Below are 25,973 nucleotides of genomic sequence, written 5' to 3' on the forward strand. Positions count from 1 at the left end.
AATTTGTGGAGTCAAAATCAACCATCTTAGTTAGACTAACTTTCTGTTATTCTGCTCATTCTAATCCGCCTTGAATTCATTTGTAGACTAGTCCTAGGGTAAGGAGGAGGATGAGTGAGGTTCAGGCTAGGGTGCTGAATTAAGAATGAATCTTTTTAGCATCCAATTCGTACTGCAGAAGGAGAAGAACATAAGAGGAACTACAGGAAGTGCACGTTGTCTGGAGGGAACTCTTCAGTGTGCTAGGATACAGGGGACAAAATGCCAAGGGCTTCAAAAGGAGCAGTGCTCAGAACTGCCTTGGTCACAACCAAAAGGTACCCATTTCCCTGGCTCCTCGCAGTGAGCTGGGGAGCTGCGGAGGGCAGCTGGCACACGGCCCTTCAGGAAGCGCGGGAGCACAGCGCCCCTGTGGCACACAGAGCAGTGCCAGGAGGCGACGTGTCCCCCTGAGCAACCCCGCTGAGGCAGCGCTGCCTCCCGGCTGCACGCACCGCCTATACACTAACATCACGTGCAAAGGAGCCAAACGTTTCATGGGAGGAATCATGAAACCAGCCAAACACCGAGTCCCTTATGCAATATTCTTTTGGGAAAATGCCCGCTGATATCAAGCAGTGAATTCAATAGCAGCTTTTGTTGCACAAAACTTACTAGTTATTTCCTGATCCTGTTATGTACTTCTCTGTTTCTAACAAACTGAAAAAGCTTTCCCGTTTATTGTAAAATACTGCACTTTAATAAATAACTAAGTTACCAACTGTGTAATTACTTCGGAAATTAGTTTTCAAAGTCTGCTTTACGTTTCTGAAATCTATTTAACTCTGACAGCAATTCCAGTTTACCCTCCTGAGGTACAGGGAAAGAACAATGCCCTTTGCCTCAACTGGCAATCCTAATTAGGCTCCTAAATTCACTCTTCCCCATGAGTAAAAACAACTCATTATTTCTGTTGCAGCAGAACACATGTTCAGGTTTGCAAATTAGTTTATATTCACCGAATGGCTCCACCACCAGGGCTGACTTTTGCCCCGTATTCCCATGGCTTTCCTGGGATAGAAATGTCAGGCAGCAGTGGGGTGACGAGGCCAGTGATGACAGATGGGGAGGTGTTGTCATTCAGGTGGCACTGACTTTGTCTCCTCAACACCAGAGTTAACAACTGAGTTGAACAATCAGCTAAGTAAAAGCACAAACTGCAGGTAGAGAGGATCACTGTCCACCTTTTTATCTCCCAGGTAACCAAGGTTTATGGACTACTACATCCATCTATTTTTCACTTAGGACTTTATAGGCCTCCATATAAAAATCTGGTCTCTAAGGCTTGCAGATATTATTATCTATTTACAAGGAAGCAAGGATACTTTACTAACTTCCTGGCTTTCTCAGCAGTAAGAAAAAAATACTTCATAATTTGACAATTGAAACAAAATTTGGAAAAGAGATTCAAAAGAGTGTGTATGCATATGCACATTACAGAACAAAAAATATTCATTGCCAGTTTTGGAACACTGAACTCAGCAAGAATCCTTAATTCTAATCCCAACAACTTCTGTTGGGAATTAATGTTTTTAAAGGAACTTCTAGTGTGACATTAGAATTTTTTTAATTGATAGGCACATCAAATTCTCTCAAAATGTAAAATCTATATCCAGCCCCATGAATACTCCACATGGAAGTTTGCTCAGTGTGTTTTTCTCAAACTCCCTATGTTTGGTGAGAATACCATGATGGAGTTTATTTAAGGTTTCTGTATTTGAGCCTTTCATTGTAAGGCCAGATTTCACTAGGTGGCATAGAATAATTCCAATATATAATTCAGGTATGTAAACCCATATATGCTTTCAGGAATGACTTAGTCAGAGCAGCACACTGCAAACAACCTGAAAGCTCCTCATATATTCATCTGTCCACAGGAAGGCTGTGCTTGTTTGTATAAATGGCCCCAAACTTAATTGCATAGCAAACCTCTGAAAACCCAGTTTATTCTCATTTCCTATTGCCCTTTAATCTTTCAGTAAAAAATGTGCACTTTATTCTCCCTATTGCTACATATTCATGTGGCTCCACTATTAACAGCACTAATGCAAGTAAGAGGAAGGTTTGTTCCAAGATAGAGCAAAGAAAGGCTTTGGCACTGGAGATCTTTTCCTCATCTCGAGTGGCAGTGACTTGCATATCAATCACACATGGGGCTGTGTACCATCCTCATGCAGGGCTCAGCCCAGCCTCACAGGATGAGGTAGCCATGGTGACAGCACCTTCTCTCAGGCTCAGCACTGCCCTCAGCTCTGGCCACACCAACCCCACCATCTGGGGAACCTGACTGCAGGGAGCACCTGCTATCAGCCCTCCTTTGCAGGACTTGTTCTACATTGTGTTTAATCAACATCCCCCCCCAAACACCACCATTCCATACATCCCCCTAAGGTACAAGGGTTAGATGTGTTCCTAGCTGGAGAATGTGAGTTATGGATGGCTCCCACCTGACTTTCCAAGTGTGCAGACACAGATCAAGATTTCAGATTTCTCTTCTGTGAGAGCACTAAAGGCCAACCCTGCAAGTAGTACGTTTCAGTACTTGATTCAGTCCTAAACCTCGGGCATCAGGGACCTGGTAGAAAATAACATTAATCCTCAATGTTTAAAGAAATATTTATCCAAAGTTAATAGCTCACATGTGTCCTTTTGTTGTGCAACTCCTATTATTTCATATATCTAACACCTACATGAGACAAGGTCCAAGGCTGCACAGTGAAACATAGTGGAAAAGAGCAATAAATTAAAAACCTGTGCTAGGACACAGCACAGAATATGTGACAAAGGCATCCTCTGAAGCTTAAAAATCTAAGAACTAAAGTTTCTCAAAAAAATTTCCCTGGGTTTTATTTTTCCTTAACTTCTGATTAGATACATATGTGTTTATGCACGTACATTTGTGATGTGCTGTATGATTAAACAAGAACGTGAAGTAATAACAACAGAGACACACAGTCTTTATTAAGAGACTTCTGGAATTACGCTGGAATTCCTCTTCCAAACCTGACTCAGCCTGATCTTTGCAGGTCATTAAAAAATTATGACTTGTTCTATTTGTAACCTTATGCCATGTTATCTTTATTGCATCTTTCTTCGTTCATATCAAGTGGGATTTGCTGTCAGCATGCAACAAAATCAAAATTATATTTCCATTTCTTTACAAGTGATTTTGGACTTCTCCTCTTCTAATCCTCTCCATGACTGAGTAGTGGCATCTTTTTAGTAATCTACAGATTTTTACAGCTCTGAGCCCCTAAATGTCATCTAGAGCTGATGGGGTTTCTAGACTATTAATCTTGCATAAAAAAAAAAAAGCACCAAATCAAATAAAATGAAAAAGCATCACCTTACAGCAGTGTTTCAAGATAAATGCAGTAATCAAGACTTAAATAAAATCTAATTTCTTAAATTATGCACTATTTCTAATGTTCTCCCTTACTACCTGCTATGATATTTGTAGACAGGAGGTAAAAGTGCAAGAAGAGAAAACCTTCTCCTCTCAGGGTGTCCAAATAGATCAGCTTTTCCTGGCTTAAAGCTGCAGTACCACCTTGCTGATGTTCAGCACACACCGTTGACCAGCCCTGATGTCAAAATACAGACTCCAAGAGTGTGGAGCACTGAGAGAACTGAGCCCATAAGGAAAGATTCCCATGCATTTTGGAAAACAGGATCTGTTTGAACTGGAAGTGACTTAAGTAAGAAGATGATGGATGTGATTCACAGCCATCCAGTGAGCATCCATGGCTCGGCTCCAGGCCATGGCTGGTGCGGTCCAAACGTAGAGATGCTGCAAGGATTGAGCCTCAGGAGGTGTCAAAAGTGTGGAGATGTAAGGCCAGATGGGAAAGGAGAGGTGAAATGACCAACAGAGAAATGGCAGGATCTAAACAACAGCACACAAACTTCAGGAAAGTTTGGGTTTGCAGCTCAGACCCAGGTCTAGAAACAAGTTTCACTCTGAATTGTTATTTTCCATCGGTGTGCACACAGATTTTGTTCCCAAGTGTTGCCGTGCACACTTCCACATGCTCATAAGATACGCTCAAAGCACTGTAGCAAAAATGCAACAGAAAGGGAAGGGGAGGGGGGGGAGCCAAAACTCCCCAGACAAAACAGAAAAGGAAAGACGTGCACAGAGAGCCTGAGGGAAGAGCAGAAAGACAACACTCTGAGTAAAGAAGAGCCACATCTGAATGCATGTGCAACTCACAGTTGTGGTGGTGGTGATCTCCTCTGTGACAACCTTCAGTGTATCGACCACAGAGATGTATCCCAGGCGCCTGGCGATGGCTAAGGCTGTGTTACCATTCTGCAGGGAACAGAGAGGGGGAGAGCGCTGAGAGAGAGGGAGGATTGTGATGTGAACCAATGAGATCACTCTCCACGCTGCATGAGCCAGCATTTCCATCCAAAACAAGGCACAGCCTAGGAAAATCACGGCTTTTTACCGTTACATCTGACTCTGTCTTTGTAACTTCTTTAAGACTATAGCCCCAATTGCCATGGTAACACAACACACTCACATCTGCCAGCGATTCCAAATACTACAGCGCTGTATGGTTTAACCCTTCAGGGCTCACATTGCACTATGCAGCCTGGCTTGCCTGCATAAGTCTGGGGGTTATTTTGCAGAAATACTCTTCTACAAAGTAAAAAGTATTTCAGCTTTTTACAGTTTCACTTCCCAGTTGAAACTGGTACACCTTGACCAGGTATAATTGCTTTTCTGGGAGTACAAAATTCCAGGTGTGATGGACACATATACTCCTATTCCTTCACACGACAAGAATGTACTTCCATTAACAGTTCACAAAAGCTAATGATTTAACAAATACAAGCCATGAAAGGCTTGGGGGTGAAGAATATAGTTCCATTTAAATACATTTATTTGCAGTTTGACTATTCATAACATGTCATTCATCAAAAGGACACTAAAATAATTTAGCAAGAGTTTAAGCCTGTTTATCCCCATTTCATCTCCTGGAACACTGGCGGTCCACAGTCCCATGTCACTGAACTTGGGGAGGGGAGGAAGGAATGTGTTCCATGGTTCTTTGTAAAGAGTTTTACACAGAATTGCTCCACCCTCTTTTGCATTGAACCAAGGGACAACAGGCTGGTCTCCTGCGGAATCATGGACTGTCACTGTACCACTCCTTGCACAGAAATGATTGCTCTTGTGACCCCACTGCACCATGTGCAGGATTTATCAGCCTGAGGCCTCTCTCTTCTTCAGCAACAACTTCGGTTATCTATAATTTAAACTCTTCTGTATTAGTCCAGCTCAGCCACCCTGAAGCAACACTGAGTTTGTGGATTAGCACAAATGAACACAAAATGAACAGATTAGCATCTTCACAGCACAAATAATTTGACTGTTACTTCACTTGCACATTAGTTGCTCATCCACCACTCCCATATCTCCCTGCCATATGTCTCAGGTTGAAATTCTCTCTTATCTCAAGCCAGAGGTTGCTCTGTGTGGACAAGGACAGATGAAGTATCTGAGGAAGCAGCCAACTGTGCAGCAAAGACACATCCCTAAGGCTGCCTGGAATTGGATTAGACCTGGGCGTGACAGCCCCAGTGTGAGGACTGAAATCAAGTCAAGAGATCCTCAGCTAAACACCCCAAACAGTGGGAGTGTTTAACTGAGCAGCCCCAGAAGTTTCTTCAGTGGTCTCTCACTTGATGATCCAGTGCACAAACTGGGAATTTGGATAACTTTCACACAAGATTACTCCACATGATTGTTCCAGGATGAAACACGGTGCCAGTGCTGATTTAAGCACACACACTAAAGGCATAGGGAAAACTGATCCACTCTAGGGAATGACAAGAGTTTTGAACACTCTGGGAGTGTTCTAATGATTACCCAATTAGAGGTGACTAGTAACAACATCAACATGAAATAGGACAGTCGCATTCCTGGCTAGCTGACTGCAGAGAATGAGCTGTGCCAGGAGCTATTGACACTCTTTGAGGAGGTATTAACTTCACTGAGTTCACTGAGGTGAACTCACTAAGAACCTGAAATCAATTCAGTGGATAGAGGGACAGAAATGTGGGTCTAAAAAAAACAAAAAAAAAAAAAACAAAAAAACCAAAACCAACAAACAAACAAAACAAAACAAAACCCAAAAAAACCACCACCAGATTCTGAACTCCCCTTGATTCTTAAGGAAAACTCCAGGAGACACAAATTTCCAGAGAGAAGTGTTGAGGCAAAGGGAAAGTGAACGAGCCTGGCACAGAAGCTATGGCCAGCCAGATCCTGCAGCTCAGCAATCTGCCTCTCTGCCTCATGTTTAGCTTAGTGCACAGCTAGGTCAGACGTGACTACCTTAAGAGGATAGGGAAGAGCAGAGGAAATTACATTTCCACATATGACAACCAGCTGTGTGAGGAATACTTTCACCAAAATAACAGCCTGCTCTCGAGCCCTAAGGAAGGCAAGAAAAGAACTGTCCAGGGAAGCAAGTTTGCAGTGGCAGGTCAGCCTTACCGTGGTGATGGCGTTGGGCTTGGCCCCGTGCTGCAGCAGAACGTTGATGATGTGAGTGTGGCCTTGCTGAGCAGCCTGGTGCAGAGGGGTGTACCCATTCTGTTATCCACGGCGGTGACAGCAAAAGCAAACAAAGAACAAGAGCCAATCATTAGATCAGACATTTCACTTTGCTCCGTTCTGCTCCTTTTGAGATATTTTAAACATAAATTGTGACACCAATTGACCCAAAAATAATAAACCTTCAGTAATAATAATTCTCCTTCCCCAGAATAATGGAAATATCAAGGAAGGTAATATTCTTTTTCAACAATAATTTCTCCCACAATAAAGGAAATCCATGAAAAGACATTTCTCCTGTATTTTCTAAATCAGAGGAAGGAACAATGAGGAACAACGAAGTTAAAAGGCGTATGTTGAAGGCATAGAATCATAGCTGAGGCAAAGAACATTCCTCTTCCTCTCACATCCTAGTTTTCAACAGAGGGCCCAAGGTTTGCCTTTTAAATATCTGAGTCTATTAAAAAAATACCTCATTTTTAACAGCAGTGATTAAAGCCTGTTTGCTTTTTAAAAGGCTAAAAACATATACCTATTACAGATGTCAATCAAGTTTAGCTTCACTTTGACTCCAAGAGGCTGGACCAAGATGTAATTACACTCAGGAATTTGTACTGCATGTCTGCCTTAATCAACAGGCTTAGTTCAAGATACTCATCTGCTCCAGTGGTTTGTTCTCGTGTCACACAATACAGAAACATAACCAAAGTGTGCTTAAGCTGGCTGATCTGAGATGGTATTGTGTGAGTCCAGTCAGGCAATTGATTTACAAAATTATTCGCAATTGGCTTTGAAAGCAGGCAGAGAAGGAACTGGAAGAAAACCTTGGGTTGATCACACTGTACACTTAGGTAAAGCCTGGGGCAGGCTCTGAAAACGTGCTCTGAGAGTTATATCTGCTGCAAACAAACAGATGCCAGTAATGCTTTGCACTGCTGATTAGAAGGTGATCATCCAGAACTGTTACAGTTCTTATACTGACAACACATACAGTTCTTATATGTGTGGACTGCTAAAACTACTGCTTACTGTAGGTTGTAGTGGAAAGCAGATTCACCACCTTTGCTTGAATAGTGTAGTCCTTCAAAAAGAGAAGCCACGTGTTCCTTGCACCAAGCATTGTGCAGGCTTTCTCTAGTGAAAGCCCAAGCTGCAACAGGCGTTATTCATTCTTTAACATGCCTATCCTGAATCCAGGATTTATTCTTTAAACTGAGTCCACAACACCAGTTGACAGATTGCCAGTATTTTTAGTGGTCCCTAGGTGTGAGATTGTGGAGAACTGCTTCCTGACACAAACTTGCTGACTAAATGAAACTATTCTAAAGAAGTAAAATACCTGGGTGAATGGATTCATAATCTGTCCCAGCGGTCCTTTAAACAAAAAGAGAGGCCTTCTCCTAAAGATACAATTTTGTCTGTCCCTTGAGTTAGCCTCCAAATACCTCAGCTGAATGTCTTGGCAGCTACAGTTTGGATCCCACTAGTGTCTGCTTTATTAATTCTCATCAGCTGTGTTTCTAGCAGTGTTGCCTGTCCTTTTGGAATCCCTGAGTTTAGTCCATTGATTTTGGGTGATCCCATGAGGGATGGGCCAGAATCTTTAATTTATTTACTTGGATTTTTCTTACCACATTGGATCGTGACCACAGTGACAAAATAATGCTACTTTGAGAAATGAATAATCCCATAGGTCCCAGCTGGGGACAGGGGAGCTGACCAGAGGAACAAGCAAACTACAAACCAGTGATTTGGATGGGATTTTAAAGACACTCTCAGTGGGCCGCTTCCTGTTGGTCCCAAGACATCCCCCTTGAATCCAGCAGCCAGGAATTGCCTGAAGTCAGCATTAACCAAGCTGGAGCCCTACAGTTCCTGAGTTAGCCTTTTCTTTCTGATAAGGGTGATGTGATGATTTCTGGGATGCAACACACTGTTGCTGCCATCAGAACCTCTCTTCGTATTCTCAGCAGTTACACAGCTTTTACTACAAAATGCATCCCATTCAGCTGGTGTGCCCACCAGTTAATCCCTGGAGAAACTGTTGAAGTCAGTGGGCTTTGTTCTGACTTTGGCTTTAGGCAGTCAGGCCCATTTCAGTGTATCTGGTCAGATTTCAGCATAGCCAGATTCCCCTCAGAAAACCCCAAACTTTCCTTGAGTAAACCACATTCCCTTACCACAGCTGCTTCCTCTCCCAGAGTCACCCCACCCACACACTGAACAGTGGTAACTCTTCCCACTCTTCTCCCAGCATATTGGAGAGAACTGGCATCACCCTGAAAGTGTCTGAATTGTTACTTGCTAGTTTGGCAGCACAGTGGTATTACAGTGCTGTAAACCATGTGGTTTAAAATGAGATCAGGAACCAACTTTGATTTGTTAGTTTGCAAGTAATAAGAAAAAGAAAAACCAATGAAATGGATTGTCTGTGTTGTTTTAACAGAGTTATGTGGCTTTTCTTTCCTGAACACCACACCATGAGATGGAGCAGACAGAGGGCATTCCATTACAGCTACCACACGTTGATACCTCCCATGCCATGGTTTGAGCTCCCAAGGGTAAAAGCACGTATGTCATGTAGGAGTGCTGTGTTACCATGTTCAGAATAAAGAGCAAAAGCAAAGCAATGGAAAATTCTTTACCTTTGTTTTAGCATTGACATTTGCTCCGTGCTTGAGGAGAAAATTCACCATTTTGATGTTTCCATAGTGACAGGCCACAATTAAAGGTGTATAACCAAGCTACAGGAGGAGAACAAAGAAGTAAAACTGCAAGCTCAGTGGAACATTCCTTGGACAAGGGTAAGCACCCTTTGGCACGCTGGTGACAGCAGCCACTCTGTGATTTACCTTTGTCTGAGCATCCTGGTTCGCACCGTGTTTGGTGAGTATCTCAGCTACATTCACTTTATCCTCTTGAGCTGCAAGGTGTAAGGATGTCAGTCCAGCCTGGAGATGGAATATAACAGGTAAGTAAACTGACAGATAAAAGTAAGAATAAAACCCTACTTTACATAAGGAAAAATCTAGACTTCCCCACCTCTTCATCTTTAAAACATGATCAGACCCTAACTGTAGCTTTTGAGTATGGGTGGTGGTTTTAAACAAAGTAGAGTCAATGTTGCTCCTGTTCCAGCTGACAAACAGCTCCAAACCAATTACATCACCATAACCACAGAGGAAAACTTTAAGGCACGAATGCTCAAGATTTGCTACAATAATGTAATTTGGGAAGCTGAGAATCACATTAATAAAAAGTGCTTCCCACTCTTCAGACAGAAAGAGGAACCTTGACAGCTGCAGGCACAAGCCAGATGAAGACATTAACTCCAGAAATAGATCCCATTCAAATGCCAGGGAAAAGGATGCAGCCTTTAACTGACAGCTCACTGTGATCACATGCAGTGCTTTCCTGTGAACAAAGCACTGAACAAATTTTGTAGAAGAAATTAAAATCTCCTTGTTTCTATTAGCAGAATATAGTTACTCCATCCAAGGAGATACCAGAGTCTCCTATTCTAACTTGAGCAGAAGCTGCAGGCTTTTCACCTGCATAAGTAAGATTTGCAAATATCCCTAGATAAACCCAGTGACCCATGAAGATTTATAGTAATGGTTTGGATTTTTTTTTAATGACCTTGTTTTTTGTACAAAAGCTGTTAGGCACAATAATTGAAAAAAATTTGGAAAGGTCTCCCATAGAGTTTTTCTTAGTCTACTCCAGTAATATGATTGTTTTCTTATTTGCCAGAGAAAGTAAATTTCTTCACTTACCACTGAAGGATAACGACATGCAGAAAAGAGCCTTTGCAGGTAAGAGCACTGCATTATTTCAGAAAGGTTGTTAAACCCACCCAGGGACACGAACGTTGCATCTTACTGGATACTCCCACCCATAGTACTTTGTTTCCAATTGTGAGTTACCTTTGTTGCCACATGGATGTTGGATCCTTTCTCCAAAAGTAAAGTCACCATGTCAGTGTGACCTTCCTGGGAGGCCAAATGAAGTGGGGTGACTCCCTGCTTGGTCAAAATGTTGGTCTCAGCCCCATAGTTCAACAGAGTGGTAGCTATCTGCATCTGGTTTTTCTTGGCAGCGATATGGAGAGGGGTGTATCCATTCTGACACCAGGCAGGAAAAAAAGGGAAAATAAAGTTACCACAACAGCCATGTAAGCCTAAGAAGTCAGGCACCATAAACCAGTATTATTTGATGCTATGCCTGTTATTAGAGATGAGAGTTCATTACATTTTCAAGGCCAGACATGTCCCACATGGCCCTGCTGTTGTGTTGCGTTGTCCATCTGTTATTTTTGCTGCCTAAACCAGAACAAAGCCAGCCCTCACCAGGATGGGCAGGACTGTTCCACCAATACCTTCAAATTAGTCCGAGTTCGACACCTACATTTTGTACAACCAATGTTGCAAATAATCCCTTTTGAACAGTGAGTGACATTGCCCATGATGACTGATGGGTGCAGACCCCTCATCACATTATGCTTTTTTAAAGCACATGAGTAGAGATGTGTTTGCATATGAAATTTTGATACACGTGTCAGTCACAGGCTGGAAAAAGCAATGGGGTGGAATGGTTTTGTGATTAATTCAATCATTTAAGCATAGAAGAATGGCACTTTCTGGCAATAAGACAACTTCCTAATTGCTTTATAACACATCGTGAGGGAAAAATCCCAGGTGCCAGCACACAGGTACTGTGGGGGGTGCTTGGTTGGGTTGTCCTGTGGCTGTTTTGCTGTGTTTTTTTTAAGTTTCTCAAACTATCCTGCTTCCCATGCACTGCCAAGGAAACCACATTCCCAATACAATCCCTGAGCATTTCCTGAAAGCCTGTAGATCAGCAGCCTTGCATAGAGCAGGACACTATCTGGTATTGCACCTATCTGGTCACCATTTTCCCCTTATAGCAGCTTTTGCTTTACACAGCAATAGCACAACACCACTCCTAACCCTGGAATGATTTGTGTGCACGGTCAGAATGCACATTTCTAAAGTTATTGCTAATATTATGTGATAGTGAGGTGACTTCCAACTGCAACCAAAGCTCTGACAGAGCTGAGTCCCCTCAGGGCTCCACAGTGTCCCCTCACCTGCACAGTGATACCACACCACCACTCCTAACTCCGGAATAAAATGCTTAATGTCATTGCTAACATTGCATAGTTAGCAATGTGAAGTGACTTCCAGCTGTGACTAAAACTCTGGTGGGACTGACTCCCCTCGGCGCCAGGGCTCCCCTCAGGGCTGCCCTCACGGACGCAGCGATACTGCGACACCACTGAAATTAATTCGAAATTAACTCCCCTTGTGCTCATTCCCCGTCTGCCTGGCCAGAATATACATTTTTTACGCCGTTGCTACCGCTGCGCAGTAATAAATGGCCCGGCGGCCTCGCCGGGGCCGGCTCCCCCCGGGCTCCCCTCATGGCGGGCGGGCTCACCTTGGCGGTGGCGTGAGGCGAGGCGCCCTTCTCCAGCAGCAGCAGCGCCACCTTCTGGTTGTCGTAGTGCGCCGCCACGTGCAGCGGGGTCAGGCCGTTCTGCAAGGGCGGCGACGGCGTTAGCGCGTTACGGGACACGGGGACACGGGCCGGAGGGGACACGGGTGCGGTGGGACGGAAGGGTTGGGGTGAGCAAGGGACAGAGGGGACGGGGGAGAGGCAGTGGGGATGGACAGCAAGGGCACGGCAAGCAGGTAACTGTTAGTGGGGAGAAGCAGCGCACCAGGCGAACCACAGTGGCAGCCGCTGGCTTTCATCACCCACACCTGGGGATGGTGGGGCTTTGTCCCTGTGTTTATCCATTGGGAATTCAGGTAGCTTGATGGAACCTGTGCTTCCTGAGCCAAAGACACACACCTGCCCTCAGAGCAGCCATGCACCCTCCTGCCATGGACCCAAACTCAGCATGCTGGGTAGCAGCAGTCAGCCACCACCCAGGGGAGACACGACCCCAACAAAGCCACAGCCACCATGCAGAAGAAGCTGCAGCCTTCTTAGGGTGCATATTTCACAGTTCTTCCTTAAGGAAAGGCTTCTGACTTTTTCTTCCCCAGCAGTACCTTGCCAGCAGAATCAGGACAGGCACGGCGCTGCAGCAGGAGCTTTGCCACTTCTATGCTCCCATATTTGGCTGCCACATGCAACGGTGTGAATCCCTTCTGAAAAATTCCAGGAGATAAAACACAGATGTTTGTGTTAAAGGTCATGCTGACATCTCATGTCTAAGAACTATGTGTTAAGCACCTGCTCTTCAACCTCAGAATTGATAACTGAACCTAGAAAGAGCAGCCTCTCTTGAAAGCACTTTGAGAAGCACAAAATACAAGAAAATATTTTCCCTTTTATTATTCTTCCCTACTTATGTGCTCTCAGGCTGGCAGACATTTTATCTAATATAGACTGTACTAGCAACACACACTGCGTGGGGGCAATGAAGGCACTTCTTCAAATTTACACCCCAAACCAGCTGCATCTTTTCTCATTCCATGATGACAGCTTTACAAGTATTTCCTGCATCAGTAGTTGCCAGTAACAAAGAAACACCAATAAAATTGATTAGATAAATCTTCCAAACTCTAATTCCCTTCCTCCAGAAGAGTTGGGTGAAAAATTTTTTGTACTTGCATTTGTGTATTCATACAGTCACAAAGTTCTACTGAAGCTAAAAAGAGCCCTTCGCTTTGCCTGTTTTAATTAAAAATTTGGTAAGGAAAGCTCATGGATGTATGACAGTAGGTGGCAGCCTGCACCGCCGCCTGACAGTAATTTTGGGAAGCTGCAATGACCTATTTGCCTGGCACATAAGTCATGTTTAATGTTTATTATCATTATCATTTAGTTCCATTAATCCCACCTCAGAAAGAGTTTATATCAGGTAATCTCAAACATTTTCAGTTCACAAATCACAAGTCTATAAACATATTATCTAGTGGGCTCCATCTTCTCCTATTCATAATTATAGAATGTTCCTGCAATACTAATTGCCATCAAGCAATATGGGAAATTAGGAAAGTATTTAGTGTATTTTTAGCCATTCTAATGTGATTTAACAGCTGGATAAAAGGAGAACAGCAAGCCCTTCCAGTAATCCATGGATCCTAATTTGAAAATTGCTGGTTTAGTCTTTTAAACCCTGGAAGACACGTCATTGTTCATAAACATGTTTGAAGCTCCAGCTGTAAAACCAGGGGTACTTTTATAAATAGCGAAAATTACGTGATTCTCACTTATCAAATGCTTTAAATTTGGAAAAGATAACTGTGAAGAGAATGATGTATCAAGATATCTACTATCTTACATATTCATATCTCTGTTAGTAATCTATTGGTACCGTTTTTGGCTAAAAAACTCACTAGTGATTCTGGAGAGCAATTATTTCACAATTCCAGACAAAATGGCCTGTTGTGTCACATGACATCTCATTTTAGAACCACTGAAAATAGATCCAGCATTCGATGAGACTGGGCAGATGCTGACTTCTGTGTTTTAGGAACATTCCTTTCAGCTAGAACAAGGCAGAATTATTCTGCTATTTAAGTAAATAAGGTATTGAAGAATAAAAGGAGACCTGTTCATAAAAAATGTATCATTGCCATTCCCTTTTCTTTTCTGGAAATTCTGCCAAAAAAAAGCTGTGCCTTTAAGGGAAAGGGAGAAACAAGGACATTTTAAACCTGCCTTTGGCTTCAGTGGCAACCAAACCCAATTTCAGATGACAGCAAAGTTGAAATTTGATTAGCTTGCGACACGTCACTCCAGCCTACTGGATTGTTGCCGATCAAATAAGAAGACAACAAAAGGGCCCAAAGTGCTTCAGTTCCTCAGTTTAGCCTTACCTTGGTGGACATGGAGTGCGAGGCACCGGCCTCGAGGAGCACGGAGGCGACGTCGAGCTGCCCCTCGCGGGCAGAGATGTGCAGCGGGGTGTAGCCGTTGGTGGTGGCGGCATCGGGGTGCGCCATGTGCTGCAGCAGCAGCTGCACGATCTCCGTCTTGCCCAGGCGGGAGGCGATGTGCAGCGGGGTCTGTTCTTCCTACAACTCAAATCGAGTGGGTCGTTAGTGCTAGGGAGCCACCCTGAGCCCAGCATCCTCCTGGGTCCCCACACACCTTCCTATGCGTTTCTCTTGCAGAGTCATAGGAAGTGATAGCAGAAAAAATGGAGTAATGGAGGAGAAGAGGGTGGTGAATGATTCCTTCAGCCGTGTTTTTAAGAGAAAAAGAAAACACTGTAAGCAGAACACCTACCCTGGCTCGGGCATCCACCAAGGCCCCGTTCCTCAGGAGGCAGCGAACCACTTCCACCTGCCCGGCACGTGCTGCCATGTGCAAAGCAGTTTCTCCACGCTGCAGGAAAGCAAAAGCATTTCAGTGTCCTAAACTTCCATGAAGAAAGATCGTTGCCAGCACCAGTCCCACCCATGACAACTGATGCTGAGGCCCATCCTTCTGCCAGCGGAGACTCTGGCTTCTGCCACAGGGAAGGGTGTAAATACATGTGGCTGTATCTGGAATGCCTTGGTTTGCCATCTGGACAATCCAAGACTCAAGCACTGAGAGACAGAATGAAAATCCTGGCTTAGGAAAAATTGTCAGATAGACTTGCCCTGGTCACATGTGCCCCTCAGCTTTCTACGTAACAGAGTATCAGCTCGTGCTGCACAGGAGATGAGAGTACACTGAGCTGTGTCTCTCTAGGGATTGCACGGCACAGGAGCCTCAAGATGGAAGGGATAATTTTCCAGATGGTCCCCTCCTGCACACTGTGTGGAGCTGGCAGCATTAAGAGGCCTTGCAATGGCTGAGCACAACTCAGCCAGCACACGGAATGTGTAAAATCTGTACTCAGCAGTGTGGCTCTGTCTCCAGGCTGTGGAATCAATCTTGTTTCAAGCCTTTTGTAGCTCTCAGAATTTGAAGGATACAAAATATTGGAAAGCATTTTCAGATCAGGAATATTCAAAGCATTTACTTTTTACATAGGTCTTCAAAAAAAACCACTGAAATGAGGATTCCTTGAGGACAGCATTCCTAGTTTAATTGGGCTCTGTCCTTTGAGTGCAGTGTCCCAAAGTGGACTGAAACGGTCCCTTGGCAGCTCACCAGCATCAGGTGCATCAGGTCTTGGGACAGCTCTGCAACCTGGAGATCTATTCATCTCATGTTATATCATGAGACCACAGCAGGACCCATCATTTCTTTGTGTTATTTGTTCATAATTCTAACACCAGAGCTGGAGAATATTCTGTTGTAAGGCCTTTCTCCCCTTGACTACCACTTAAACTGTAACTGCCAAAATGAGCACCCTAGTCAAGACCTTTTACATCAGAATGGGGAATCATGTCCTCTTGTCCTCATCTAGACGTAGGGAAAGAAGTAGCTTTAGCTTGCCTGCTAATAGGGATTTTTACTTACAGCAAACCCTCTTCACCAGGAGTTGACTTATCTTGTCATTCTTAAATTAACATTGTATTACCAGCTGTGATTAGTAGGTATGCAAGAAAAAAATCCCACAGTCCTAGCTAAAAATCTTAATCATTCCATCTATATATAAAGTTTATTACCTGAAGAATAAGCCGTTTAATATGTGAAAATACTCTAAAGATCAGATTTCTGCAATGACCCTTTTTGGTTGAATTAGTAAAGCAATTTAGGTTTTGGAAACAGTAATTCAACAGGGAAACTCAGCTTACCAAGTGAAAGCCAAGACACCTGTGTAGCAGAAATTGGAATGTGTTAAACTTTGCACACAAATGCCTGGTAACACAATATTTTTAACTGCTTCCAGAAGGATTTTGTGTTGGTTTTTTTATTATCAATAAAGTTCTTACATAAGGATTGCTTCCATAACAAAGTATGGAAAGTCTATTTAAATGATCCACATTAACAATTCTGCACGCTAACAATTTCACTAGGTTGCATCTAAGATTTTTCTAGCTGAGAAAAAATAACGAGTACCAGGATTACTAAATTTTTGTTGTTTTTGCTGCTGGGAACACTTACCTATAACCTTATGTACTGAAAAAAGCTGCTTCCCAAGTACAGGTGGTCCCAAGTTGAATATTTGTTTACGTTGACAAATTCAAACAGTAAAATATCTTACGAAATACATCGCAGAAAATAATAATGTTGTTTTTGTTCGTTCATTTTTTTTCCCCCCCTATTTTTGGTAACTAGGCTGTTGGTATACAAACACTGATTTCTATGGTAAGTCAGGTTCTGCACTTTGTGTTACTTCCCAAAGGTCACATTTTTCAGATTTAATCACTGATTCCTGGAATTTCCTGTCTAAGAAGAACATCTTGAGTTTCCCAGGTTTGTTTTTTGTTTAATCATTGGGGTTTTAAGCATTTCATACTCTTTCACTGACAGGAATGACACAATTTCATGGCAGCCAGCGAAGTCATGCAGGCAGAAATTAGAGCCATTTGGACTTGAATTTCATCCTTCAGAACAGAAACAGACTTTGTGGGATTTGGCTTATAATCCATTTTGGATGGTTTTGGTGAGCTCTGTCTGTTTCTAAGGAAAACTTTACCTACTTGAGCATTGTTGCAGATCACATGAAACCAGAGATGGCTTGTTACCCATGCAGTCATCGCTTTCCCCTCTTCACTAAAAGTGCTACAATAACTTGCACTAATATTCAACAATGTACCATTAAAATGTGACCCTTGGGCTGAGCTACACAGTAACCAGGGACTTTCTGAGGGTCCTGAGCAGAAGGTTCTAGTGAAAGCCATACTCACAATGTTAGTGACATCAGGAGAGGCTCCGTTCTGCAGCAGGAGGAGGACTATGTTCAAGTGGCCCATAAATGCAGCCACATGTATTGGTGTGAGGCCCGACTGCGAAACAAAGCAAGAGCAGTTTTACTCCTCTGCATGGCTCAAGGGATGGGCTTCTTCATTCAAATCAAACATGTAGGAAAGTGAGGTGGGACAGGAGAGACAGGAGGAAGAAAGCAAAAAAGGAGAGACAGAGAAGGAGTGTTTCTGCAGGACATGAAATGTTTTGCTACCTCTGTTATAGCCTGGATTGAAGCCCCATATTTCACCAGGAGTTCCATGACTTTGATGCGATTTTTCTTGCAGGCAATGTGCAGTGGAGTAAAACCATTCTGTGCAAAAGACAGTGGTGTTAGTCAGAAACATGCAGCTACACTTCCCACACAGCTCCATGCTGCCACACCGGGAGCACAAGGGTTAGGCTACCACAAGTAGCTGTTCTTTAAGCACAATAGGTTATGGATTACAGACATCTTCCACTATCTGGGGCACAACAAAGCAGTGCTGCTGCTTTCTTCCCAGGCCTGGGAGAGAAAGGAACCCTCCACCTCCAGACTTCACATACAGACACATCTGTACTGCCTGCCAACTGCACGTATGTAAGTGTATGTGTGTGCTTCCTGGGGCTGCACACACGTCTGTGAGGAGCACTCCCAGTGCTTCCCAAGACTGTCTAACACAAGGGAAATGGAAGAAATTACAGTGAACACTTCAGAATCAGCACCTTTACAAAGCATTTCCTGTACCTTCCTAGGAGAATCATGGAAGGTTTGGGTCAGAACAGTCCATCTTGTTCCACCTCCTACCATGTGCAGGGACACCTTCCACTATGCCAGGGTGCTCCAAGCCCCATCCAACCTGTCCTTGGAGATTTCTACTGATGGGGCCGCCACAGATTCGCTGAGCAACCTGTGCCAGGGCCTCCCCATCCTCAGAAGGGAGAATTTCTCCCTAATCTCTAACCCAAATCTACTCTCTTTCAGTTTGAAGCCACTTAAACTGAGAAAAAGAGAGGAACAGAGTGCTTATTACAGGTTCCACCTTAATCTGTCATTTTACTTGAAATCTAAGGACCTGTGTGTATTTATTTTTATATTTATACCCTAAGCTATAATATCCATGTGTGTGTGTTTTGATGTACCTTCAATAAAGAACTACCCCTTGAGCTGTGGTATCATGATAGTCTGATGACAGTAAATGCAGGTTAAGTGTGTCTCTGAAGCTGAACCAACACATTATTTACTACACGTGAACATTTTAGTGAAAAGCATAAGTAACATTTTTTAGATAATGTTGAAAAATTGGTAAATTTTCTAATGAAGAGCATCAGTATTGCCAAACAATCAACCAGTAGTAACCAGAACCTTGCAGTGAGATCTTAGTTTATGGGAAAAGATAATCATGTAACAATTGTTCTACAGGCTGCTTCTGTTAAAGGAAATGTTAATCACTAGTTCATTTGAAGGTGCTTTAAAGCATAAAGACATTAAAAAAGCTGAGAACTCACATTGTGCTTGTATCCCCAAAGCATTTTGCAAACATTAACAATTTTTTAAAGTAGCTGAAAAATCATTCTTTAAAATATTTATTCCATTGCTGAACTCTGCTGAATATGATTACTGTTTCTCTGATTTCTAAAGAAATAATCAAAATCATTTGATATTTTACCTCCCACACAACATCTCTCAATATATTTCACAGGGAGTTTTACTGTTTCAGAAGTTTCCATATTTTTCACTGAATTTCATTGCCTCAGTTGATTTAGTTTTGCTACTTCTATTTAAGTGAGGAACAGTTTGACAGAGGAGGGGAGAAGGCAGAAAAAAAAAATCAATCACTAACAGAAATTATGAGCTTCATTTAATATATTAAACACTATCAACAAGCCAAAGGCGACAAGTCCCTGATGGGAGAGAGAAAATGAGGGGGGTAGTGGGGGAGAAAATGAGTTTGGTGGGAAGGGAGCAGAGGCAGCAGCCTGAGGGTGTTCTCCTTTTGTTTCAGATGTTTCACAGGGAGGGAGGCATGGAGGGAGGGGAACAGAAGATATATTTCTGGTCATGGAAAGAAAGAAAGAAGACTTAGGGGGTATTTGTGAGTAGCTGGGCAAAGTGCAGGTGATCAGAAGACTGGCAAGAAAAACAAGCAAGGATAAAAACAGCGTCAACAAAGATCACCCAAGTGAGCACGGCACTGAAAAAAGCAAAGCAAAGGAAGTGTAAGAGGAGGAAGCCAAAGGAGCTATGGGATTTGTGGGTATGGAAAGGCCAAGAAAAATGAGGGGGCAGAAGAAGACGGTGTCAGTTCCAAGGAAGCAAAGGACAGGGAGAGCCTACACAGAAAAACAGTGGGTCCTAGTGTGGGCAGGAAGCTGGGGAAGGCTGAGTGCCCTGCAGTGGGGGTTCTGTAGACGTCCCCAGTGCAGCTGGCCACAGCACAACTCTGGCCACATAGGAGAACCTCAAGTGTTCACAGACTCCTTCTCTTCCTGACAGAGTGCAATATGTTGGTACATGAACTCCCAGCCAGCTAACAGTGCCTAGTAGAGAAAATTGTAATCTTGTCTGGCTTTGGATACATTAAAGACTCCAAATGTTTCCAGAGTCAAATGTGATGTTTTCCTCGCTGTTAGGGGCAATGGTTTGATCAGTGAGTAAAAGGAATCGTACCTGCTGTCCTGTAAGCATAAGAACTGGTTTTTGGAAAGAAAAATGGCACCTAATAGAGGAAACTGTAATAATTTGATAAATGCAGAAATATTAGCTTTTCAATATATTTTGCCTTGGCAATTAACTTGCTAATTCAGTTGAAAGTCCAGAAATTGTGTATTCTATCACCTGGTATGGAAAACTGAGCCATTAATTCATTAAAACACCAATGTATACATCAATATCAGCCAGAACCTGCTCTGATTTTAGGGACTCTGCAGAGTTCCATACCTGACATACCATACCATACAGCCACTTGCCAAGGGGTGTGTTCCATGACCAGGCCTAAGCACACAAGACACAGGACTGGTAACCAGCAAGTGTGACACCCCTGTGGCTACTGCATCTACTTAAGGCTGTGGAGTTTGCTGACAGTTGTCACTCAGCTTTCCTGGCAAGAGCTACCAGGCAGCTTTATTCCATGACCCATGTGGGACAGCTTTACCAGGGCACGGGCGTTGGGGTTGGCTCTCTTGTCCAGCAGGAGCTTGGTGACACGGTAGTGACCGCAGTGAGCGGCCACGTGCAGAGCAGTCAGGTAGTCCAGTGTCACATCATCCACAGGAGCCTTGTGCTGCAGCAGGTGCTTGACACATTCCACATGGTCCCCCTGGGCTGCCATGTGGAGTGGGGAGAGTCCATTCTGTGACAGAACAGAACAGCAGCTTCAGTAATCCCCACTTAGACTGTGGTACATGTAAGAAGGACATTTGTTGTTGTGAGGTGCTGCTCAGTGGGCTCTGCTATTATACAAATATCTTCCCCTCATTAGTTTCACCAAAGAGACAGAACTTGTTGGAAATGCATTTATTTTAGATGTATGTTTTCCAGATGTGAGGAAGAAGACACAGAAATAATTTTCCAACTCCGAAATAGATAGAAAAAATAATTAGGAGAAACTGTCCTCATTACTGTACGTGACGGGTCAGCAAATAGGTACCAGGAATCACCTCTCAGGAGTGACTGACCCAGCTTTCACATCTCTGTGTACTACAGGCTCAGGAAGCAGCACAAGGGAAGTGCTGGCAGTAGCACTCCACATCTTGTGTTTAGTCTGATACTAGAGAGACGGGCAAGCAAGTGTATGGTTTTCATGCATTTGGAGAGGATTATGTAAGCAAACCTTATTTTGGATCATTCTTCCCATTAATACATCTCCTTTGGGAGGACAGTAACATTGCTGTGTTCCTCCTTGTCCTCTCAGGGACACTGTAAGCTCTGTGGAAGGTTACAGAGGTGTCCCATACTCTGACAGAGCCCATACACACCTTGGTCCGTGCGAGCAGGGGGGCACCTCGCTCCAGGAGCAGCTCCACAACCTGGTCATGGCCACTTCGTGCTGCACAGTGCAGTGGGGTGAGTCCATCCTTCAAGGAAAAGGAGAGAAAACAAATGAACATATACTCAGTTGTTTGTCCTGGCACTCTGAGGAACAGCTGCCAGGAATGCAGCCAGGCTGCCAGGAATGCAGCCCCACACGTGAGAAAAAGCTCCTTTTTTGACTCCTAACTGCAGCTGGCTCCACAGCATGAAGTTTCATCCCTGTTCTTGCTTGCACCAGTAAAGGACACTCTAAGGTTACTGTTCGAGGGAGAAAGCTCATTGTGTGCTGAAATCTCTTCTCAAAGGATAATATGAGGGTGCACTTCCTCCTCCCCTCCCTGGCCTCTGCATGTCTTTGATACAGCATTGCCTCTCCCCAAGTTGAGGGTGCTCCATGAACCAACCCATGTCCTTGGATTGCTTTTGATGCAGGGATGAAACAGGTGATGTTCATACCAGAAACTTTGCTCCAGAATTTTCTTTTGCTTTTGAACAGGCATCAATATAAAGAAGATTTTAAAACAAGAGAAAAAGACAGAAACATAACCAAATCTTTCACTTCTGAGATTTAAGGGTGAACACAGAGCTAACAATTCTTTTCTAAAATTGCTGTCAGACCACCAACTCCACAAGAGTTTTTTCCATTGCAGAACACCATTCTGTATCAAAAGACTTGCTCAGGGTACTATTAATGATCACAGCAGTAGTAGCAAAAGATGTGTTCATGAACTATTTGGATGGGAGAATGAATTCTAGGTAGCTTTTGTATAGTTTGGACTTAATGCAGAAAAATAAGTATGAGGCTGGAAAAATGGTTGTGAAAGAATATTAGTGCTGAACGACTGAAAAAAGGTAACGCATAGGATATGAAAAGCCAAGTTTTCATCCCCTCAGCATTGTTCAAGCACACACTCAGAGATATCATCAGCCTTCACTCAACAGTGGTGGCTTTACCAAGGTGAAACAGCAACGTCTTTAATTGAAAGAAAAGCCTTCTCCTTTTGAGACATGCCCCTCATCTTGTGTGATATCTACGTTGTTATTCCAAGGATCCCATTAAGGAATCCAGAAACAGCTTGATTAAAAGGACAATATGCAGGTCTGAATTACACAGAGGCTAAAAAAGTAGCAAAACTGCCAAAACATGGCACTAAGGATGAGTTGGTGACCCTGCTTCATACACAGATGGACTGTTTACCTTGGGGTTTGGAGGAAACCAGCATCACTATGCTTTTAAATTAAAAGTAGCTCTAGACTACACAGTGCCATTGCAACTGCAAGCTCATGGTGGCAAACCCTGCCCTATAACACCCTACAAACGGCAGTTCCAAGAAGCAGAGCATCTCTCATGCCCAGTTTCCAAAGCACAAAGCCCTTTCCAAGTGAGCAGCACCACAAAGCTCCACAGCTGCAAGGGGCTGAAGTTTGCAGGAAGAATTTTCTCCCTTACTTATCTCCTTTTTCCAGAGGCTTTTGTGACACACTGACAGGGTTAGGTGTGCCTGGGTGCTCACTGTATCAGAGGCATTCCTAAATCCCACAGAAGGTTTGCACTGAAGTTACACAGGTGAAAGATCAAACCCAAAACCAGAATTCGTGGCCTTCAGCACTGGTAGATGGGGTCAGTGTGAAGAATTAGGTGGAACTAATTTACTTTTTTTTATGCACTAAAACTTCAGAGTCCTCTGAGCCCAGTCTACTTATGACAAACCGAGGTATGCTATCATCTCATTACCAGAGGGATTCCTACAGATAACTCCCACTGACATTACAAAGGTAAGAATATATCCCAAATGCATTTATAGGGAAGGTATTTATTTGGTATTTCTTTCCAGTTTCTGGCCTCTTGTGCTCTACATTTTTAATCAATGTGGGAGGTTCACTTTCTTTATCTGCATGGTGGCTTTGATGTTACTCTATTTAGTAAAACAGCAAAAAAGAAAAAAATGCATGAATCCTTGAACAAAAGCAGGACAAATCCCAAGAGGGAGAAAAAGAAGAAAAATATCAGCTAAGAAGTGCATCAACTCCTCAAGAATGTCTGGCTAAAACAAAAAAACTCTATACAATTTAAAACAATGATTTCTTCTTTGTTCTTACCTACAATTCCCTTTCAAAGCAGAGATAGAAATTTGCTACCTATCCTACTCTACTCTGCCATAGGTGTTTTGAGGACCTCCTACACAACCCTCTTCTCTTTCCTCTTTCTGCTGTGAGGAAAACATGGTGTATTGTTTCCATTATATTGCAAGAATTCTGTTGTCACTATATTGCAAAGGTTCCACATTGCTAGAGTTTGGTACCTCCTTGATGTTTCTGGTAGGCAGCTGCTCTAAGCGTTGACTCTTCCTTCTTCTTACAGCAACCGACTCCAGATCCACTCAACCAACCAACCCACTCTTTTATAACACTCTCCTTATTCTTGGCTACAGCTGTGGCCTGTTAAAGTCAGATCTGCTCCTAATCTTTAATACTTGGCTCAGCTGCAATTCTTTAGGGGATAAGATTACTTTCTATACTACCTTTATTTACTTATATTCTATCCCCCTACAATGTAGATTTTAAAATTATTGTATATTTAATACTTCTAATTCTTTTGCTTATATCTTTTGTTTAAAGATGAGGGAGATTTCAAAGAGAAAGCTGTTGTAGTAGCAGAATCAGTAAAGAAGACAATGCAGACAAGCTGACATGAGCCAACATGAAGAGACACACTGGTGTACCAAATAAATCCTTTTTTTGCACCATTATCTATTTGCCATGAGCCTCAGTGCTCTCAAAGTGACTTCAGGAGCTGGCCTAAGTACTTTGTCAGTAATTCCTTTGCTAATTGAAGAACACAGAGTGACCAACACATCACTTGACAGGACACCTAGCTCTGGATCAGAGTGACACAGACTTTGAAGCACAGATAATGGATATCCCATCAACACAAAGGCTGCCTTGTCAGGAGACAAGAAATTCAGCAATTTGATGTTTAGAGAAGTTTAACAATTATCTCCTTGCCCTGGATTGTGTGGAATGAAGAGTTAAATGTTTGTATCTTCCCAGTGACATCCCACACCTGGTGCTCTGCTGTTCCCAAATGTGGTACTCTCCTAATTCACTCTGTGATGTAACCAACAGCTGGGTCACCCTGAGAAATGGCAATGCAATCCCCTCTGTGTGCATGGAAGGCAGGAAATTCCATCAATGCTAATTCTCTCTCAAATGCTTCTCAAAATATGAGGAAAACTTGTGCTTTTTTTTTTTTTCCTTGAAAAAATCAATCACTGGTCATTTTTAACCTGCAGAATTAATTCTGAATGCTGTGCATGACTCCTAACTGTAGGGCTTCCAAAGATGAATTATTTGGTCATTTCACAAATGTTTTCTTTCAGCTTAGCAGAGACACAGAGACAAAAAGAAGCTGTGCTTATGAGGGATGTTTAATGGGAAATTATGTGGGCAGCAGAGTCACAGGACAGTTGCTCACATTCAGCGTTCATTCAACCAAAAACTAATGGTAGAAATGAACATCAAAGGCCAAATTATCAATGAATTATTCTAAACTGTAGTTGCATGTTCTCATTTTCATAAGGGTGAAGTAAAGTTTTAGTATTTCGTATGTCAAACATGCAAAATTGTTTAAATTTTCTTGACAAATAAAAGGATTTTAATTTGTTCATTTTTCATTATGACTAAACCTAATCTGTTTAAAAATGAACAAGACGAGTCTCCCTCTTGCTTTAAGCTCTTGGCATAATTAAACATGCTGTAAAGTATTCCTCCAGGTCACCATTCACAGCACAAATTTGAAAAATACAGCAAAAATTATACCATGTGCTTGCTTGAGTATTAAGATAGTAACATAAGTAACTCCAAATAACAGTCATTTTCTAGATAACTTGCTTAGACAATTCATACAATACACCTTCCCACTCCCTTGTAAACATTATATGGAGCCACTAAATTTTTTATAGGAAATATCTCATTGTGATTAGATATTTATAATCTGACAGAGCTTTAGGAACAGCAAAAGCTGACAATGAATTATTAGTGCTCTGTGCATGTAAGAAGATGAGGAGAAAATGTCACAGCAGCATTACTGCAGGAACAAACACTGTACAGAGCACAGTGCCTGGGCAGCGCCAGGATCCTGCTGCAGTGGTTACTACTCCCATGGGGAAATAGCAGAGCCAAGCCTATTTTGTCAGGACACAGATGTACAAAAGAAGATTTATTAGTAATAATATCTCAGTAGGTTTCCAGAATGAGTGTTAAGGGGTGTCTGAAGCACATTCCCCACAAAAAAAAAAAACCTAAACCAACCAAATCTGAGTTGTGCTGCCCAGTTTCCTTCCTTTTGTTTTCCTATTGGTACTGCTCATCTCCATGAGTGACCTGCCACTCCTCTGAGCTCCAGCTGAGCTCCTCCTTTCTGTGGCCCTTCTCCAACCCCAGGGGGGCACCAGACCTTGTCCCACCATTGCCATGCCTATCCCTGCTCCAGCTGCCATGCTGCGGGCACACAGCACACTTACTGCC

The 25,973-nt window shown here is 42.9% G+C and overlaps 1 protein-coding gene across 28 annotated transcripts in view; it reads right to left on the reverse strand.

Moving 5' to 3' along the window:
* The window catches only part of ANK2 (ankyrin 2), a 273,624-nt gene that overhangs the window by 60,219 nt on the left and 187,432 nt on the right, over window positions 1-25,973 (reverse strand). For all 28 annotated transcript variants that reach the window (XM_054292269.1, XM_054292302.1, XM_054292311.1 and 25 more), the window contains 13 exons: window positions 21,392-21,490; window positions 20,569-20,766; window positions 17,649-17,747; window positions 17,377-17,475; window positions 14,876-14,974; window positions 14,464-14,661; window positions 12,688-12,786; window positions 12,068-12,166; window positions 10,534-10,731; window positions 9,460-9,558; window positions 9,253-9,351; window positions 6,548-6,646; window positions 4,253-4,351 (listed from right to left, as the gene is read on the reverse strand). In XM_054292269.1, the coding sequence (XP_054148244.1) occupies window positions 4,253-4,351; window positions 6,548-6,646; window positions 9,253-9,351; window positions 9,460-9,558; window positions 10,534-10,731; window positions 12,068-12,166; window positions 12,688-12,786; window positions 14,464-14,661; window positions 14,876-14,974; window positions 17,377-17,475; window positions 17,649-17,747; window positions 20,569-20,766; window positions 21,392-21,490 (1,584 nt within the window). The remainder of the gene's footprint in view (window positions 1-4,252; window positions 4,352-6,547; window positions 6,647-9,252; window positions 9,352-9,459; window positions 9,559-10,533; window positions 10,732-12,067; window positions 12,167-12,687; window positions 12,787-14,463; window positions 14,662-14,875; window positions 14,975-17,376; window positions 17,476-17,648; window positions 17,748-20,568; window positions 20,767-21,391; window positions 21,491-25,973) is intronic.

The sequence above is a fragment of the Melozone crissalis genome, unplaced genomic scaffold (assembly GCF_028551555.1).
Source record: "Melozone crissalis strain CALT ecotype California unplaced genomic scaffold, PUWL_Pcris_2 ptg000006l_1, whole genome shotgun sequence".
Lineage (NCBI taxonomy): Eukaryota > Metazoa > Chordata > Aves > Passeriformes > Passerellidae > Melozone > Melozone crissalis.